This window comes from Parus major, chromosome 1 (genome assembly GCF_001522545.3).
Source record: "Parus major isolate Abel chromosome 1, Parus_major1.1, whole genome shotgun sequence".
NCBI classification, from domain to species: domain Eukaryota; kingdom Metazoa; phylum Chordata; class Aves; order Passeriformes; family Paridae; genus Parus; species Parus major.
Genome location: NC_031768.1, coordinates 94,073,760 through 94,094,030, shown reverse-complemented (window position 1 = coordinate 94,094,030; position 20,271 = coordinate 94,073,760). Strand labels below are relative to the sequence as shown.

The following is a 20,271-nucleotide window of genomic DNA, read 5'->3' as shown; positions in this document are numbered from 1 at the left end:
CAGAGAAGAGGCAGTCCAGGAGGTTCTTAGGGTGTGTGGAGGACAACTCCTTGTCACAGCTGGAGAGTGAGCCCACCAGGGGAGGGACTATGTTAGACCTGTTGTTTGCAAACAGAGATGGGCTGGTGGGAGATGTGGTGGTCGGAGGCCATCTGGGGCACAGTGACCATGAAATTATAGAGTATTCAATATTTGGTGAAATAATGAGGGACATCCACAAAACTTCCTCACTGGACTTCCAGAGGCAACACTTTGGCCTATTCAGGAGACTTATTCAGAGAGTTCCTTGGGAAGCAGCCCTTAAAAACAAAGGAGTCTAGGAAGGATGGGTGTGCTTCATAACAGAAATCATGAGGGCACAGGAACAGACTGTCCCTATGTGCTGAAAGATGAACCAAAGGAAAACAACCTGTCTGAATGTGCAAGGAGCTTTTGAAGGAACTAAGGAAAAAAAAAAAAAAAAGAGAATGTACCACCTTTGGAAGGAGGGTCAGGTCTCTGAGGAAATGCTTAAGGGAGTTCCTAGGGCATGTAGGAAAAAAATTAGAGAGGCAAAACCCCAATTAGAACTCAATCTGGCCACTTCTATGAAGGACAATAAAAAATATTTTTATAAATACATTAATACCAAAAGGAAGGCAAGGAAAAGGACAACCTCCATTCTCTGTTAGATGCAGAATGGAATTTAGTAACTAAAGATGAGGAAAAGGCAGAGGTACTTAACACCATCTTTGCCTCAGTTTTCAACAGAAGGACAGCTTGTCCTCAGGACAGCTGTCCTCCTGGGCTGGTAAATGGTGTCAGGGAGCAGAATGGTCCCCTGATATCCAGGAGGAGGCAGTCGGAACTGCTGAGCTGCTTGGATATTCATAAATCTATGGGCCCAGATGGGATCCATCCCAGGGGGATGGGGGAGCTGCCAGATGAGCTTGTAAAGCTGCTCTGCATTTTTTACCAGCAGTCCTGGCTGACTGGTGAGCTGGACAGTGTGATGCCCATCACAAAAAGGGTGGGAAGGAGGATCCTGGTAATTATAGACCAGTGAGCCTGACCCCAGTACCCGGTAAATGGTAATGGAGCAGTTTGTACTGAGTGCCACAGCATTTAGAGGATGGCCAGGGTATCAGACCCAGCCAGCATGGGTTTAGGAGGGACAGGTCCTGCCTGACCAACCTGATCTCCTTTTATCACCAGGTGACTCAGCTGGTGGGTGCAGGAAAGGCTGTGGATGTTGTGTACCTGGACTTCAGCAAGGCCTTTGACACTGTGTCCCACAGCACACTCCTGGAGCAGCTGGCAGCCCTTGGCTTGGACAGGAGCACTCTGTGCTGGGTTAGGGCTGGATGGCCCAGAGAGGGGTGATGAGCAGTGCTGCATCCAGCTGGGGGCCAGGCACCAGTGGTGTCCCTCAGGGGTCTGTGCTGGGGCCAGTCCTGTTCAAAGTTCTTATTGGTGACATGGATGAGGGAATTGAGTCCTTCACTGGTAAATTTGTGGATGACACTAAGCTGGGAGCATGTGTCAATCTGTTGGAAGGGAGAAGGGATCTGCAGGGAGACCTGGAACAGTTGGATGGATGGGCAGAATCCAGTAAGATGAAGTTTAACAAGTCCAAGTGCTGAGTCCTGTGTTTTGGCCACAATAACCCCCAGCAGCATTACAGGCTGGGGATGGTGTGGCTGGACAGTGCCCAGGCAGAAAGGGACCTGGGGTGCTGGTGACAGCAGCTGGACATGAGCCAGCAGTGTGCCCTGGTGGCCAAGAAGGCCAATGGCCCCTGGCCTGGGTCAGGAATGGTGTGACCAGCAGGAGCAGGGAGGTCATTCTCCCCCTGTGCTCAGCACTGGTGAGGGCACACCTGGAGTGCTGTGTCCAGTTCTGGGCCCTCAGTTTGGGAAGGAATTGAGACACTTGAGCACATCCAGAGGAGGCAACGAGGCTGGTGAGGGGCTGGGAACACAAACCCTGTGAGGAACAGCTGAGGGAGCTGGGGTTGTTTAGCCTGGAGAAAAGGAGACTCAGGGGTGACCTTATCACTCTATAACTCCCTGAGAGGTGGCTGTGGTCAGGTGGGGGTCGGTCTCTTTCTCCAGGCAACAACTGACAGAAGGAAAGGACACAGTCTCAATCTGCAGCAAGGGAAATTTAGGTTAGACATCAGGAAAAAATTCTTCACTGAAAGAATGATAGGGCACTGGAATTGTTTGCCCAGGCAGGTGGTGGGTCACTGTCTCTCGAGGTGTGTAAAAAAAGACTTCTTGTGGCAGTCAGTGCTACTGTTTAGTTGATGAGGAGGTGTTAGGTCATAGGTTGGACTTGATGATCTCAACAACCCAGATCATTCTGTGAAAATAGTTCATACCATGGAAAGCTTGTATTTCAGAGAGCTCTAACCAAAATATCTAGTATTTACTGAGTATGTACTATGTACTCTGTGAACAAAACCACACAGCATGAAACAAGATGAAAAGAGGCCCTTTGGTTATACTCCTATGCAATTGCAGCTGTTGTCACTTTGCAGTAAAGTGCCTAAAATGATCACTCTCAAACCAAAACAATTAAAAAAGCTTGTGAAGAAAATGAGGCTTTCTGCTGTGTCAAACCCAGCTACCCAAAGCTACTCGATTTTTTCCCTGTGGCAGTTCCTGTCTGTAATGAAGACTCTTGTGTTACTAGTTACAATACTGGAGGATTCAGGGTTTAAAATTAGGCTAAAAGGGCTTGAGACTTCTCAGATAATTTATATGATTCCCTGGGTTATCTCTGGGCTGTATAATTAGAGACAATGAACCTGAAAACAGGAATGGTTAAGAGAACAAAGTAAGGGAGTAGCGCTGGTTGTCACAGCCAGTTAATCAGTGGGGAGAGTGTGGAGCCACTGTGCTGCTCTGAGGTGAAATGTGGCACTTATTTGACAGTGCAGAGAGAGGCTTCACACCAGCTCAGGTCAATTGTAACATCTGCTGTTAATAACCCTCCTCCCCACACAGGCTGTGCTGGGAAATCTGTCACAGCAGCAGGGGACAGCAGGGCCGTGTCCCCAGCGCTGGGTGGAAGGAGAGATTCAGTGCTGGGTGCCAAGGATACGCTCCAAGGAAATGCAGTGCCACCCACTTCGTCCTGGTGGGTGGCAGGGTGTGCTTCCAAGTTGTGTAACTCAATGACAGTGCCTGCATGGGCCAGCTTTTGCTGGCCTGTGTGGTGTCACCCCAGTGTGGAACATCCAGAAATTGAAATTAGAATCACTAAAACTAAAAAAACAATGATCAGTGAGTCACCACCTACACCTTAAACCTGTGCTTATAGTCAGATTTCTGTCTTTTAAGTCCAGCAATGATCATGGAAAGCCTTTGAGCAGGCTTTCCTCATGCACTGTCATTTCTGGCTGTGCAGTTAATAAAAATTAATCCTGAATGACATTGATGAGGTAAGAAGAAAAACTATGGGTAAGATTTTATCTCTGCATGTTCTCATTACTGATAAAATGAATTAAATGCAAGAACTGCTCAACATATGTGTAAACTGTAGTTGTGCCAATGGGTTTTAGGCTGTAGCTTGAGGAATTCATCATTCAGATTTCTAAGTTTGTAACTTCACCTCAGGCAACCAGTGGAAAGTCAAGTCTTAACTAACAAGGTCGAGGATTGAGAATGCAGAGCACAAGCCTGTTGGGCATTTTGGTATTTTTCTTTTGGGGGTTTTGATTGGAATGGAATGTCTCACACAGCGTAAGTAAATAGGCTAAGTTTTGTAATTTGGGATTTGCCCTGAAACTTATTTTTTTTGTCAGCCCTTCCCACACCAAGCTAACAGGTGACAGTGATCATGCCATAGAAGAAAATGAAGTATGAATGTGTCAGGTGTAATTTTAAGTGTTCTCAGCTGCTGAAAGATTATTTTCCGTAATTACTTCAATTTGATAATGCTGAGCTCTGGGGCAAAATACATTCTTTTCCTGTGGGGGAGTGGTATAATTTTAAAGTTTCAGGCTCATACCAGAGTTTAGTTGTCCCTATGTAATATGTGTGATCCTCACTGATGAGTTAAGGATCTGTGAGGAAAACACTGGATTGATCCTGACATTTTCCAGGCATTAGCACTTTCCTTCTCTAGTAGGAAGGGGTAGGAAGTCTGTGGTGACCTTATTTTGAGGCCTTTTGAAGACAGTTTTTATCTGAAAATAGTAATGTTACTGAAAAAATATACAATATTTTCTCATCAGAATACATAATATAAAGTGCTTTTTTCGTATAACTATGCCCCGAGCTGAACTTATTTGATATGAAAGTAAAAAAATTTATTTTTTAAGCAGCAATAACCCATTTTCAGAATTCAGGCAATTTTTGACTCTGGGGATTTTTGTAAGCAATTGCCAATTGTATACAGTCACAGTTTTACTTTACTAATTAACCTCCAAGTAGCTGGTAAGAAAATCTACTTGCCTCCATGGAATGCTGTGAGAAAATAAACTTCAGCCCAGGAGTACCAGAGAAAAGCTGATTAAAACAGTGGTATTTTTATATAATTGGTTGTATAGGAAAAATAGGACTTCACATGCTGTTTTTCCTCAAGTTATGTGAGAATAAGAGCTTGGTTTCATTTTGCAAAACTTAATAATGGTATCTTGAATTGGAACTACATATAGCATCTAACTACATTTAACATTCTTCATGCATGTGTTTGTAGAGAAAGGATCAATTAAGGAAAAACAACTTTTTTTTTTTTTTTTAAGTTAAATTTCTGTTTAGTTCTAGATGCAGCTTCGTGGTTAGGAGACATGGAAAGTATCTGAGGTTAGGTTCAAGGACACAAAAAGGAATTCCAGGTAAGGATTTTTTTAACCATGTGAACAAAGATCTGAAAATATTTGTGTTTGAACTGCAGAACTTGAAAACAGTGCATCTGTCAGATATATCTTACCATGTAAAATGAAAAGGCAAAAAAAACCTTGTTGAAACAGTGTAAAATTGTATATACAACTCCTCAGAACGGTTCAGTGTCAGTCTGCTGCCTCTGAGATGTTCTGCATCCAAGGTCTTGAAAAATTGTGAAGTTTCAAAGCTAGTTATTTTTAAAAAATCATACCCTGAAGTGTAACACTGTTCCCATGGGAAAACAGCTACCTTGTACCCCTCTCTGCTCCTACCAACAAAGCAATTTGTTACTAGAGAGAGTTTTTAAACTGTCCCATGTATGAAGGAGGATTCAGCTGGGATGCAGTAGATCATCTTGGGACTCATTCTTGCAGGCAGCTGTATTAGTACTGGATATCCTGTGACTGTCTCATTATCATGTGAGTTTAAAATCTGATACAGATGCAAAGAAATTAGAACTTTTGAAATAATCAGTAATGATTTCAGTCTTTTGATGCTGAGAATTACAGCATCTGCTGCTGTTTGGAGTGAGAATGCTGCCAGTGGAGGCAGTCTGGGTTCATGAGACATTTGGTTTAGTAATCAGCATTAATTTCTGTTTGCTTTATGCAAAGACAAGTAATTTGTGATTATGGTTTCATCTTCCCCTGCTGTGTTGGGAAAAATGCTGTAAAATATACGTATAAAGCTATTTGTATTTTGCTGAGAAAACATAATTGACATACCATTGGTCAAAATCTGCTCTTAGGAACCGGAATTTTGTTAGGATGTTGGGTCTTTTTTCTTCGCATCAAAGTACTGAATGTTGATCCCATTGAGTTTTGAGAAACAAAGGTAACTGTTGAAGTAATATTGGACAAAGTTACCTTTAATACAGATGGTTTAGGAACTTCGGGATTTAATTTTTGTTCTGTTTTGGTATTTTTGTTCTAAAATTGTCATTGTAAAACCTGAAGAAAATAGCAGAGGCTTGTTTTAAGTATTTTGTCTCAGCATCTGGAGAATATTCTGATTTTTGTTCTGCAAATGCAAACCTGAATGAATTCCAACTACATTCTATCATAGGTGTTTTACATACACAAGTGAGTTTACACTTTTGTATTTTACAATGTTGTTATTTCTGATACTGAATAATGTTCACAAAAGGAGCTAAAAACAAGATCTCACCAAGATTCCTGTGAATCAGGAGTTTTCACTGCTGTGTCAGGAGACTGAACATCACAAACCAGTTCAGGACAGGTGATGTTTCCATGTCTGGATGAGCTCCTGTTAAAGGTACTGCTACCTACTAGACTGTGGTGAATGTAAATAATACATTCCTGATTCAGTTCCCATTCATACTCTGTAGCTTTGGGAGGGGATCTTCTGTGGGATGGAGCTTTGAGATGGATTTCCCTGGACATAAGAGAAGGATTTCTCAATTTTCAAAAGAAAATGGAACAACATAGAGGAGAGAATTGCAGTTAAGGCAAAACAAAGAGAGACATCATAAACCCCACATGTTCTGTGGTGTTGCTGTCAGCTCTGTCCTAGCCTGAATGGTAGAATTTGACCTGTAGTAACTGTAGAAAAACCTTTATTCTTATTTTTTTTCTGGTCAGTTTCCTTTAAGTGTATTTTGTGTAACACTCCACACTGGTTTCAAACTCTGTACCAAGTTTTACAGTGATGTTTGTCTATTTTTCATCTTTCCCTTAAACTGAGTTTACTGTGATAGAGCAGAAGTGACTTTTAAAGTAAGGCTGGTTTCAGTCCCTTTGAAATATGAAGGAGTACAAAATATCAGTGGCTTTTTCTGTTTATTTGCACTAGGCTCTTAATTACTTTCTTTATTGCCACTTAGAGGCAATGTGTGAAATTTGTCTGCCTTTTGATCCTGAACTACAAAACACACATTTAACATCCCCTCTGCTCTGTCTTCTTTGTAGCCATTCCTCACTTGCTCCTAATAATTGCTATGGAAATTTCTTTTTGGCTCTTTAGTTCCCAAAATGCAAAGCAGGTTGCTTTCCATGACTTTGGCAGCTAAGAAATGTTACTTACTGTTGACACAAGGTTTACCTTTTAAACCGTTCCCTCTAAGTCAATATGACAAACCTCCACTGAAAACAGGACTGCAAAATTTTGCAGTCACTGGCAGGTGTCAGGGAGAGCAATCAGCTTCCAAAAGTATTAACAGGAATGTGTTGGGACAGTTGTTCCACTTCTCTCCTGCTGGCCTCTACCTGCCTTCCTCCCTTGAGCAGGTTCACACGAAGCCGAGCTCTTCTCAGAGGTGGATGTGTTTCAGTAGATTTTTCTTCCTCCCCTCTGCATCTGGTGTTTTGGTCATCAGAAAGCTGGCAGAACTCCTCACTTTAGGAAAAAGCATGTATTTCTTTGTGAGCAGGCTTCAGTGAAGCAAGTCTAGGAAGAGTACAAAGAGATTATACATGCACTAGAGAGGATTTTGAATTTCTTCAACACATGAAAAATCACTCCCAGCTTAAGTTTTTTAGGTAAGTGTATTCATTGTGCTGAAGGATGAGGGACACCACAAATCTTGCCCCACCCAGAAGATGAGTAGGGCATGAGGAACTTTTTAATACTTATAAGTGCCTCTTTATCAGAAACAAGATTTTAATCTTGGATATTCTTCCAGCAGAAAGGCAGCTGCTCACATCAACTGCAGGTGACTTTATTGGATGATCCAGTGCCTTCTTATCCCCCATTCACAGCTGGGTAATTGTGTGACTTTTGATGGAGGAGGGGAAAAAATCCTGGTTACTGAAGATCCAGCAGTACAGACCATAATTTTGAATCTACTTTTGAGAGGTTATAAAGGGAAGGTGTACAAGGGCTTGAGACTTCTGAAAGCATAGTTTAATCATTTGTGCCTTTGTATCAGCTGGTTTAGATAGGGATCAGGTTCCTTATACATACAGCATTCTTTTTTTTTAACTAATAACCTTTAACCTTTTCCCTTGTTCCAGAAAGCCTCATGTACTAGCATAGTCCAGAATGAAGATGCCATCCTGAGCAGAATGGATTCTGGCACTCAGCCTGTTGTTGCCAAAAGCTGGTTTTGGAAAACTAAAATCTTACGAAGCTGTAGCATGCTCAGGAGCAAGGCAAGTGATCTGTAGGCACTTAGAAAATTATGTAAGACTTTATAAATAACTTTTATGTATTGTGGCAGAAAATGACACCAGTTTCAAGTTTTGTATCCCTTTTTAGATCAGAATTTGGTTACTGATCATGTGGTTTCATGAAAGTGATAGTTGTGCATCTCTCCAAGTTGAGATTGGTTACAAGTTGATTACATTATCAACAATTGTTTCAATTCTTACCTAAGGAAAAGACAACTCATAAAGCTGACACTGGACTCTCATGTGCAGTAGAACTCCTTAGTGCTCATCTCCCCACAGGTCAGCATCAACTGTTTTAATTGTGTGCTTTTCTTTGAAGTTTTAAGAAACATTTGAAGTGTGTGGTAGAGCAACGAGACACTGTGAACTCACCCTACATTTACTCATAAAAGAGTAATCATGACTGAGTTCTTTGAGGCACTGGAGCACTGGAATTCACATGAAGAGGAGGAGAAAGCAGCAGCAGCCTCTCCAGCAGTGCAGAGGTGCTGAGTGGGGATGGGGAGCAGCCCCCCTGCTGCCAGGAAACTCAGATACAAGGCAGGTTTTAACTGCAAACATACTGACTAATACGTATGTACAATTTATTTAAAATACCTTTTAACATATAAAACCCCCTCACTATTTATACAGTCTAAGTCCTAGCAACATATACAAATACTGAGCAACTACAATACATGCTGAGGTAAGAACATACATTCTGGGAGAATACTCAAGCCAAACAAGATTGAAATACATTTTATATACATGTCTTCACATATAAGAGAGACCCATGAAATGTACCTTTGCTTTATTGTACACAGGCAAATTCTAGTCTTAGTGTGTCATGCAATTAAACCCAACTGTTACATGTCCAAACATATCTTAGCCTTAGCAGATAACATGTCCAAAGTCTGAAGCAGGAGCAAAGTCTGGGACCAAATTCCTCCCAGAAAGGGGCTTGAATTTTAAAAACATCCATTTCTTTAACAGCTCATGCTCCTCAGATAATGAAGTTGCATTATGTTTGCTTAAAAAATAACCCACTGTTGAGAAAATGCTTATTTTTTACACCACCTTAGTCTTCAGCTGTCCACAGTTCTACCATTCCTGGTCAGCTGTAAAAATTAAATCCAGGTGTACTATTTATACTGGCTTGGAGACATTCATTTATTTTTATGGTGGATTAATTTTTCTAAGCCTAAACTGGTACAGATTGAAAATGGAGAGGTTTCTTAACTTGGCTGTAGCTGTATTGTCACATCCTAGTGGAAACTAACAACTTCCCACCCTTGAAATAAAATCAGCTCAGATAATTTCAGTCATAGTTGCTGCTGATAGCTAAGAACAGTTAGTTACCTGTTTAAGCAAAACTACAAAGATCGCAGACTATTATTTCAGGCAGAAAAAGCTGCAGTAACATCAAAACTACAATTATAGGCAGGAATTTGCTGTTCACAAATGGGTCTTATTTACCATCCTTACATTCACATTTAGGCTTAAATAATTAAAAAAATGTCATTCTCAGTGAATGAGAATGGATCATCAGAAACTGCAGAGGTGGGCTTTAAGGTAGCTCGGAGAACATTCAGCATCTTTGTTGGTGACAGGGACAGAGGGACTGAGCACACCCTCAGTGAGTCTGCCCACAGTAGCAAGCTCTCAGGTGCTGTCAGCATGGAGGGAAAGGTGCCATGCAGAGGGACTGGACAGCCCTGAGAGCTGGCACCTTGTGGAGCTGAACAAGGCATTGTCCTGTACCTGGGCAATCCCAGGCTCACAGACAGGTTGGGCAGAGAAGTGACTGAGAGCAGCCCTGCAGAGAAGGACTGGGGGGTGATGGTTGATGGAAAAATTCAACATGAGCCAGCAGTGTGCTCTCACAGCCCAAAAAGCCAGTAGGGTTCTGGGCTGCATCAAAAGGAGCAGAAGGGTGAGGGATTCTCCTCTGCTCAGGTGAGACCCTGCCTGGAGTGCTGCATCCAGTTCTGGTCTCCAGCATAAGAAGGACATGGAACTGTTGGAGCAAGTGCAGAGGGGAGCACGAGGTCGGTAAAGCACCTCCCCTGTGGAGACAGGCTGAGAAGGTTGGGGCTGTTCAGCCTGGAGAAGAGGAGGGTGTGTGGAAACCTCATTATAACCTTCCAGGATCTGAAGGGGCCCATAGGGAAGCCAGAGAGGGATTCCCTGTCAGGAACTGCAGTGACAGGACAAGGGGAAATGCGTGCGCACTGGAAGAGGGGGAGCTTAGGTTAGATATAAGGAAGAAATTCTTTACTGTGAAGGTGATGAGGCACTGGAACAGGTCAACATAGAAATTATGGTTACCCCATCCCTGGAAGTGTTCAAGGCCAGGTTCAATGGAGCTCTGAGCAACCTGAGCTAACGGAAGGTGTCCCTGCCCATGGCAGGGGATTAGAAGTCGGTGATCTTTAAGGTCCCTTCCAACCCCAGCCATTCTATGATTCTACATGATATCATATTTTAGATGCTGAACAGGCCACAAGTGATCTTTGACTGCAGAGTTTATATACAGCCCCTGTGCAAACAGATTTTCAAGCGGTAAGTGAGGATGCTGTACTGGCGTTAAGGCATGGCGGCAGCCCCTTGAACAGCTCTGTGGTTTCTGTTCAGACCTTTTCCATGGTGTTTAAGGACCTGGGCAGTAAACAAGGCTTTGAATTGCATCACAAACAACCCACAAGTAACCCCTGAAGTCCATAAAACTGGGCTACTGTGTAGGGAGGGGGTCCCACACATACAAATTGATTCAGCATCCTTCCAAGTGCTGTTAGAATAAAAATACAGCATTTTTATAGTGGGGTTTTCTCCTACCTAGGTAAGAAAGGTGTGCTTTTTTTTCTAACAAGGTAAAATATGCCATTCAGACTGCTTTCATTTTGTGATTACCTGGCTAAAATGAGTCTACACTATCCCAGTAAATGACCAACTGCAATGTTTTCATAGTACAGAACACTGGAACATTCAAAGGATACAAACTCCAATAAATATGTCTGAAATGGACACTCTTTGGAATAGTACTGGTTCTTTTGCAAAGGTTTTGGAATCTTTCATGCTTCTAATAAGAACAATCATAAAAAAAGCCCTAAGGCTAAATTTGGCAGTTGTGCTAAAACGTACCATATGTGCTAAATGCATATCTAACACAAACTGTGCACCATTAGAATATTTGTGTGCTTACTTAAGCACTCACAAAAGTATGTACAGATCTTTTTTTGTATAAGCTCACACCTGAACACAGAATAATGGACACTCTGGGTGAGGGCAGGGCAGGGCCTTTCTCAATTCAAGTCATCTGCAAGACCTGGATACTCCTTGCACTGAGCATCAGGGAAATGCTCCACTGACTTGGAGGCAGATGCTATTCAAGTGGCCCTTACAGTACAGGGTAAAATGTAAAAGGAGTTTCCAGGTGCTTGTTTCAATCTGTGCCTCCTGGATCCCTAGGAACAAAGAAGACTGAGTGGCTTAAGGAAAAGAGGCAGAAAAGAGATTGTAGAGACAGCAGCTTCTGGTTTTGGAAGGCTAACCTAACCAAAAAGGCAGGAACCTTCTGAGGAACACACAGCTGAAAATTCCCAATTCTGTTAACAAAAGCTGACATAATGTCATTCAGAATCAAAACTACTTTATGCCATGAAGCTAAAGGGATTTTTGCCATCAGTCCTGATAGTAGATTGTTAATCCCAAAGTTGTGCAGACATTTTACAAGGAAAAGAGGAATTTTAGAAGCTGTAGTGCTTGCACAGAAATTAAGAGCTTTGGGTATTGAGGTGGGGGTTTTTCCCCAAGAAACAGTACCATTAGGAAGAAATAACTGGTTTCTGTACTTAAACTGTTTCTCCCAATTTATCACTCACATCTATGAATTACTGGAGCTGATCATGCAGAGTTCTTCTCTCATGTCTGACAGACAATTGTACAGTAGTAATAAAAAAGTCCACGGCTTTGCAGGAGACAAGCTGCTAATCTTACATACAGCTAAGGAAAAGCAGAATTACTGTTTTCCCAGACCTCCCATACCACATCTTTTGGTTCAACGTTGTATTATTTAAGACTAACAATACCAACACAATGGAATTAAAAAAGTGAAACTGTGAGCTTTATGGAACTGGCTTTTAGAAACAAGCCATCATTGTACCTTACTCATGAGCTAACTTTGTTCATCCTTACTCACAGTGGGATGGGCCACGCTCTGTGGCACCTGGTACACGAGCTGGTCGGCACTGCCCAGTCCCGGCTGCCCCTTTGGTATATCGTACAGTGCCTGCGCTGAGGATGCACTGTCTGTCCTGGATAACAGTTTATTGCATGTTCCAACCAGTGGAGGAGCTTGATTCCCTGCAGCTTTGAAGGTGGAAATGGAAGGAGCACCAAGAGGTGTGCTGGGATGGCTGGACATGTCCATGATTATCGGAGTCGCGTACTCGGGTACAGTTACAGGCAGTGGCTCGGCATAGGCGTGGTAAACTTCTTGGATGGGGGAATTGTAAGGATCCAAGTCAGCATAACTGGCTTCTTTTCCTTCCTCTGGTTTGAAGGTTGATCTCTGGTGAAGCGTACCCACAATTCCCCCTACCAGGGGCTGAGCATATTCTGTGTTGCAAGACCCAACAAAACAAAACAAACACACTTAATGGATTGTTTTACAGCAGCATCACATTAAATACAGCCTATCAGTAGTCTCCCATGGATCACTATCTTACATCAAACCAGTGGTTCATATCTGTCCACCAGTGCCAGTCTCTTTGGAAAAGGACTCCTTTCCACCCAATAGGTAAAGCCATTGGGATAGCCAAAACATCCCCACTTCTCAGGTTTATGCTTCTTCCCAGGTGAGCTGCAATTTCCCATGCTGCAAATCTGCCTGAAAACGAATCTTATTGAGATGTTCTTCTCTTTAAATTAAAATTAAATATTATTTAAAATTAAAAATTAAAATTATTATGCCCAAGTCTGGATAAAAAGTGGTCCTTGGGGTGGAGGGTTTGTCTTTTGAGGGGGGATGCCTGCACAGAGTCTGAGATGTTTTAGCTCAACAGATAATCTGAGTCACGAAAGCTGGAGGTGAAAAGCCTGATCAGCTCGGAAAAAACAGACAAGCAGCCAAAAGGAGAAAAGTAATTCTGCCTGCAGTGAAGCTGTAATTCCTGCTCATCTGCCCCATTCTGCCACCAGCAGGCAAGCACGGAAGCAAAGGCACAGGCAGTCATTCTCCTCCCATGCCTGGGTCACCAGGGAAAGGGCAGGTGCCACTATCCATGAATCCTCCTTTTCCAGATCACAAGTATGATTTAACCCATGTACTGAGGGTAGAGAATCAGGTGCCACATTTCAGATTTGTGGATAAAAATATTGTGATGAAATTATTTCCAATGCAAGAAAAGATAACCAAATTAATTCTTTGACCCTTTATGAGGTTTAAAAATTAATAAAGAACCTTTCAGTTAGTGCATTAACTTGGGCAAACATGTATCTATATCATGTGAAATGAGAGAACAGACATGAAAATGCCTACATTTTAAGAGATATGCTTACCCACAGAACTATTAATTTCTCCTTTGTTCCTCCTCAAAACCAGATAATAACTAAATGTAGCCAGGTTCCTGACATTTTTTGGCATGTCATACATACATACATATATATATATGTATATAAAATGTGGCACATAAAGTACCTGCAGACTCTGTTTGCAACATTGTTGGGACTTCTCTTGGTCTTAGGTGACTGATTTCACTGCTGCTGTAGCGTACAGGAGTTTCTTCATGTTCTGCTGATTTGGTTGGGAAAAACTGCTTCATCCCTTTCCACCATCCTTCACACAGATTAAAAAAAAAAAAACAACAACAAAAAACCACCCAAGATTGTACATATACTGTGTTTTAAGCTACTAAAATATTTTTCAGCACAGCTTGCATTTTGCCGAAGCAGGTAAATAACTCAATTATCACTACTTTCAGTAATATCCTAGGACAGCAGAGCTGTGAGCTCTCAGAAACAGACATGTAGCAAATAAAAGTGATTAAAAGGTTCCTTGACTATAGGATAGACAAGATACTTAAGACTGCCCATGAGCAGACACATGGGTGTACAAGTTTTCAACAGGAGGCCAGAGGAGTGAAGCAGTCACACACACAGACAACCCAACTGCTGCAGCTGCCCTGTGCACCTGGGGCACAGGAGGTTGCAGGACCATTGCAAAGAGCTGCTTGGTGCAGTTGTCTGATCTGAAGTTTATGAAGCACAAGACAGTAGGATGGAAGATATACCTAAATCCCACATGCTTACTAGGGCAATGATGAGAAAATTTTTGACAGAACTTACACACTAAGATGAAAGATTTTTTTCCATGACAAAAAAGTACTAAATAAATGGTTATCAAATGTATAAAGCCATTCCATATAAATTAATTTTTTCCCCTCATGTTGTATGATTAAGAGGTTTTCGACTTTGTTCACAAAAAAACCCTTAAGCAATCAGCTCTAACAGGAGACACGGTGTTTACTACTTCTGGAAAAAAGAAATCAAAGAAATAGCAGTGCAATTAAGTTTGTCCAGAAAAGAAATTCAGTGTTTGATATGCCTCCCTCAGTTAGCATTAGAGAAGCTTCTGCTAGTGGAAACCGTAACAGCAATCTGAAACACACATTGAACAAAAAACACTGAGTAAATGGTTTCATAAAACCATTCTGTTACCTGCACGATCCCAGTAAGGTAGATCGTATGTGCCCTCAGTTTTTTTCTTGCTGTGAAAAAAAAAAAGAAGAAAAAAGGTTATTTTAGCTAGTCTGCTTATCAAAAGATGCATTATTTAATGCACAGCAACTATCACCTTGGCTGTAACTGGTCCTCAAATTTAATGCATAAGCACCAATAACTTGGCTTGCCATCACCAGTCTGCTGCTACCAGAGAAACCAGTTTTTAGTCAAAGCACTTCTAATGAAAAGTTACAAAAAGCTGTTTTGTCCTCGCTACTCAAGTGAATTTTTTTCTCAGAGAGAATGCAATTCTTTCTACAAGTGCAGACCACAGAGTTCCCACAGCAATACATGCAGCATTTCATTCCCACACACCAGGCTAACATTCATTTAAAGCACTTTCACCCATCTATTCATTTACCGGTTTCTCCAATGCCACGCACAAACTAAGATAAGAATCAGAGTAGTGAAGACCATCACCAGCACTGGAACCAGAACTGCTGCCAATGCCACATCTGAAAGCCATTAAATTAAGTGGTGTCAGACAGAAAGAGCTGCTCATAAATCAATTTTTGATTTGAAAATTACTTGGGTAAAGCACACAGTTTTCACATTTAGTGTCTATCACACCAGATCCCCCAGCTAAGCTACTCTGTTGGATGCTCCCACAGTGCAAACTTCACATCTGTCTCTTCTACAAACATGCACAGCTGGTGTTTTTGCAGAATTTTTCATCAAAATCAACCAGTTTGTTTTAATATATAGCTTTTCCATTACAACAACATATTCTATTATTTATGCAGAAAATCCCTTAGTGCCATCATGTAATTTTGAACCTCCTTTAAGAAGTAAATTCTACAGTACCTTAACAGTTAATCCCAATCAGTCTGTGTGTGATCCTGTCCCCTGCCATCCAAAGGACACTTCAGAAGTGCCCACATCTGCAGTCACTTTGCTCCCTTTTCTGACCATTTTCTTTGATAAACAAAATGATTATGCTGGGTGACTTTTTCAAATTTTATGTCAAAAGAACTGTTCCAGAAAAGATTTGCTATATCAAAGGTGTTTTGCTTTAAGAAATTATTAAAAAACGCAGTTGAACCTGATTAATTCAGAAGGTAAGTCCAAGTTACAACTTCTCCTTCTGACAAAATTTGTTCAGTGATTAGAAGCTGAACTCAGTTTGAACAAGTTCTGGAAGATGGAACATATATCTATAAAATATATATTGTATATATATTTATATTATATATATTACTTGGCAGATTGGTTTTGTTTCTGCATGCAGTATGAAACTGCACATCTGTTATCATGTGTATTTAATAACTTGTAAATATTAGAGATAAAATATTGATCATCTGCTGTAATTTGTTAAGTTTTGGGAAAATTTCAATGCAGAGAGCACTTAATATATGCCAAAGCACTATAAGGAGTTCCAAACATTTCTACTGTTTAACGGTGGATACCTTTGGTTACACTTGGAGTCACTGTAGTGTTTTTTATTTCAGGTGTGAAAGTTGTTTTATCTGTCTGCAGTGAAGTCTTCACTGAATGAATGAAGTCATCCACGAAGTCAGCATTCTTCTCCTCATTCTTGTTCTGAGGTGGTGGTGGTGGTGGCAAGGTGATTTTAGGAGCACGACCTTCAGAAGAAAAGAATTTATAAGGTAAGTTCTTGGAAGTACTAATTTTCCTTATCTCCTTTTCAGGAGAAGACAGCTGGAACAGTTTGCTAGAAAGCTTTTGTTCATGTTATATAAAGAGGAAACCCCCCACCCCCCAATGAAATAATGACATGGAAAGCAAGTGATTGGCATCTTTTGAAACACTTATTTTGTAAATTACCTTGTGAACACCTAAATTCAGTATTTTCCTGGTTAAGTGTAATAACTTTTGGATAAACTAAGAAGAATCAGTTAACAAAGGATTATGCAACCAAAAATTACTTCAGACTCATTGAAAATATATCCATGATATAACTTTTAACCTTAGTCATTTCACTTACAACCTTAATAGTTTCAGTTCTTGTCTTGCACAGTTGAAAATTTTCAGTTGTCTTACCTATACTAAACTGACATCCTAGCAACTCTACTTTCATTGCAATTTTCTGGTGCCATTTTAAGGGGTTAATCCTAAAAAAACGTGCAATAATAGGTGGAATGAAATTATTGCGAACTTCCTGGTACAATTCAGTATTCCCTTGAAATATCTAGAAAAGAAGGGGAAAAAAAAAAGAGAGAAACATTATGTTCCACAAATACAATAGCAATTAAATACTACCAATTTTGATGTTTTATTTAGGAAGAATAAACAGTGAAGGATCCAATTCTCCTCAGAAGCGCGCTGCTGCCTGCACTTATCCACTCCCTTTACATCCTTGTCCCCATTACATTTACAACTAAATAAAACAAAGAAAGGTGTGTGCACATGTATGCACACACAGCTACATAGTTCAGAGGCACCATGGAATATCCTACTGATGCTCCCCAGGCAGTGTCTGCTGCTGTTACACACATCTCACATGTTTATGGCACTGAGTCATTCTAACTTGGTCCTTCTTGTTATTTTGCACTTACTCTTCAGATATATGTGGATAGCAAGGAGCTGTGACACTGTGCAAGCAGGAATTAAGTGGTGCCTTCACACAGCCCAGCAGCTCAGCACAGCCTGTCTGGGGATGGTATTCATTAGAAAGCATTGGGAGGCACCCTCCAGTGTGTAACCACACTGTCCTCTCGTGGCTGATGCCTACAAGTGCTGAGCCACAACACAAAATAGAAGAATTCGAGTTCAGAACGTGAAAGCTCTCCTCAATCTCACACTGAGCCATGAGGTTCTGCAAGAGAAGGGCACAGACTGTGTGAAGGATGAGTTCAAGCTGGTCCTTCACTGCCATCCTTGCACACAAAGAACTCATCAAAATGTGACAGTACACTAAGAGTCTGGATGAAGTTTAAAAGCAGTGAGCAGAGTCCCTGTGAGATGCAATGTAAGCACACTGACAGATTTACAGCCAACCATGGGTTTTTCACCCCCAAGCTGCTTAAAACAATACAGCAGCTTGGCCCAGTACTCCAACTCTCCCTCTCCATCAAGAGGACTGGTTTGGCACCATGTCTTTTGGTAGGAAGTGAGCTGCCTCTCCATGTTAGTGCACAGCAGTGGGGCTTTGGCCCTGCACATGCAACTCTGTGGTGCTGCTGCAACACAGGTCACCACTGGGACGACAGTAAGTGAGTTCTTTCTTTTGAAAGCACTGATACAGACACTGCAAATCATGGTAGACACAATGCAGAACAGAACTGTAGCACTTGCCTGAAAAAAGTCAGTATTACAAGAGTTTTCTTCTCACTCACACCACTTGGTAATCAATAAAGCACCCTGCCATTCTTAAAGACAAGCACTGCATTATGTAACAGCTGATGTGTCTGCATAATATGGAGCAGTCAAGAGCTTTTAGCACATCTCTGATCAATACAAATCACTGCTGTCTCAATCTTGATACACAAGAGAAGAGAATTCTGTATTGCACTGCTGAGTTTTTGTCTAGAATGTCCCTAGAGGTCTGAAGTAATTATTCTAGGAAACTATCAATTCAAAACAAGTCCCTGCTCTAAATTTAAGTTTCTCATTCTTAAATATATTCAGTACCAACAAATGAAGACAGAGTAAATGCAGGGCTAAGCCTATGATGTTATTTTGGAAATAAATGAGTAACACCAAGTAGTTGAAGTTCATGTGCCCACAGCAGACTACATTCCAATTTACAGCCACTTTTTCCTTACTACTTTTATTTGTTTTATGACAAACTTGTAGCTACAGATCTCACCAAAGAGTATTTTTTTTGTTTTGGTAAGGATGCAAGTGAGAAGCAAAATAGAGAGGTGACTTCCTGAGGGGTTGCACCCAGCCCAAATTGCTGTACTGTATCCTTGCTTGTGCTGTCCCTGCCAGAGCCCAGCACCAAAAGAAAGTGCATTTGTCTGCCCAAGCAACACATAGAGAGGTTACAAATTAGGGATACAGGATGCCCAACTCTGAAAGTTGAATCTCATGTCAGGTTTCTGAGCATGTAACAGCAAGGGCAAAAAGAATCAGTGCCAACTCTTACCTTCAAGAAATATTAACAGTAAAGATCTTTACTCCAGGCCTTTATCAGTCAAGCTTCTGATGTCCAGTGTTACGAAAGTAACTTTACTTGCAGCTCTGTATTTTTGTTACCCTAATTTTTGCATTAAGAAATAGTTTATTCTGACCTCAATACAAACTTTAATGAAAAATCACTTCCATGTTCTTTTTATTATGAAACTCTTTCCATTTCCCCCATGCTGTTAAACAAAGCTTTTCCAACACTGCAACTCTGATTTGTCCTTTTTCCCCAATTCAAGCATTTACTCTTTTTTCATTTCCTGAAAAGTTAAGAAAAGTTTTTGTGTACTGACAAATCTCTAAAAGATATTTGCAAATATGACTACAGGAAAATCTTGGAAAAGCTTCTAGTCTCCTGAAAAATGTTAGGAATTCCAAACATGTTTCAAAAATCCAGGGACTAGCACCTCCTGGCTGGTCTGGCATGCTAAAAGCAAGAAGCCTGCAAGCAGATGCATCCAAAAGCAAATCTGTATCAAGTGAGGTGATGGCAGACAGAGAGAAAATCTGCTACTTTGAACCAAATGGAACCATTTCTTTCTGTCATTTAACTGCAGCTGCCATTTCCTGGGTACATATGATTCCTCATGCCCTGTCCCTTAAATGACACACAGAGTGCAATGAAAGATCTGTTGCCTGTAATTTCAGGCTCCACAGTTTGTTTCATTTCAAGAGCATGCAAGAGGAACAATGCACAAAAAATTCAAGGCAATAGCTGCAAAGGTTTTCAAAGAAAATTATCAGACTAGCACTGAAGCCTAAATCTAGGCAGCTTGCTGAGATCTTATTTTATGGCCAGAAGAGGGCACTCAAAACTAGCAAACTATGCTGGTTTTTTTTTCCTTTTTTCTTGAATACTTCACACCAACAATCACTTTAGTTCACATGTAGGCTCAGACCCCACAGGAAATTCTCCTCCTCTCTCTCAAGAGTTTCCTACTGCAATTATGTTCAGTGCTCAAAAATCTCTTCATTTAACCAACTTTAGCCTTTTACTTCGACAACAGGATGCAACATCCTACCTTGCAACACTCTTAACCCAGAGTAAAGAGAAGACCAAGGACAGCCAAAGTGACCATCCTTAAAGCCTGTTTCTAAAAAACTACCAGACCAGTAGTTACAGTTATATGTATGTAATACCACAGGCCTACAGAACTAAACATCCAAGGATTTTAAGAGAAAGAAGGAAAGTCTAGCTCCAGTCACATTACTAAGAATCCTGTCATTTCTTTAAGAAAATCTGACCTGAACCACTGGGAAGTCCATTAAAATACTGCAGAGCTGTGAACACGGGGAAAATAAGATTATCTTGCTGCTAAAATTAGGGACTTTTTCTGTGTGGCAAAATATTTGCAATCTGAACATACCCCTTCTGCACAGGCTGTTCTCTTATATAAGAAACTTAATAGTACAGGCTGTTC

General features: G+C 41.1%; 1 protein-coding gene across 1 annotated transcript in view; it reads right to left on the bottom strand.

The window, feature by feature from the left end:
• Positions 1-8,547: 8,547 nt before the first annotated feature.
• Positions 8,548-20,271, bottom strand: part of DCBLD2 (discoidin, CUB and LCCL domain containing 2) — a 141,890-nt gene continuing 130,166 nt past the window's right edge. The window contains exons 12-17 of the mRNA XM_033514981.1: positions 16,763-16,910; positions 16,168-16,344; positions 15,123-15,216; positions 14,699-14,748; positions 13,680-13,817; positions 8,548-12,598 (exon numbers count right to left, since the gene is read on the bottom strand). Of these exons, the coding sequence (XP_033370872.1) occupies positions 12,156-12,598; positions 13,680-13,817; positions 14,699-14,748; positions 15,123-15,216; positions 16,168-16,344; positions 16,763-16,910 (1,050 nt within the window). The 3' untranslated portion in view covers positions 8,548-12,155. The remainder of the gene's footprint in view (positions 12,599-13,679; positions 13,818-14,698; positions 14,749-15,122; positions 15,217-16,167; positions 16,345-16,762; positions 16,911-20,271) is intronic.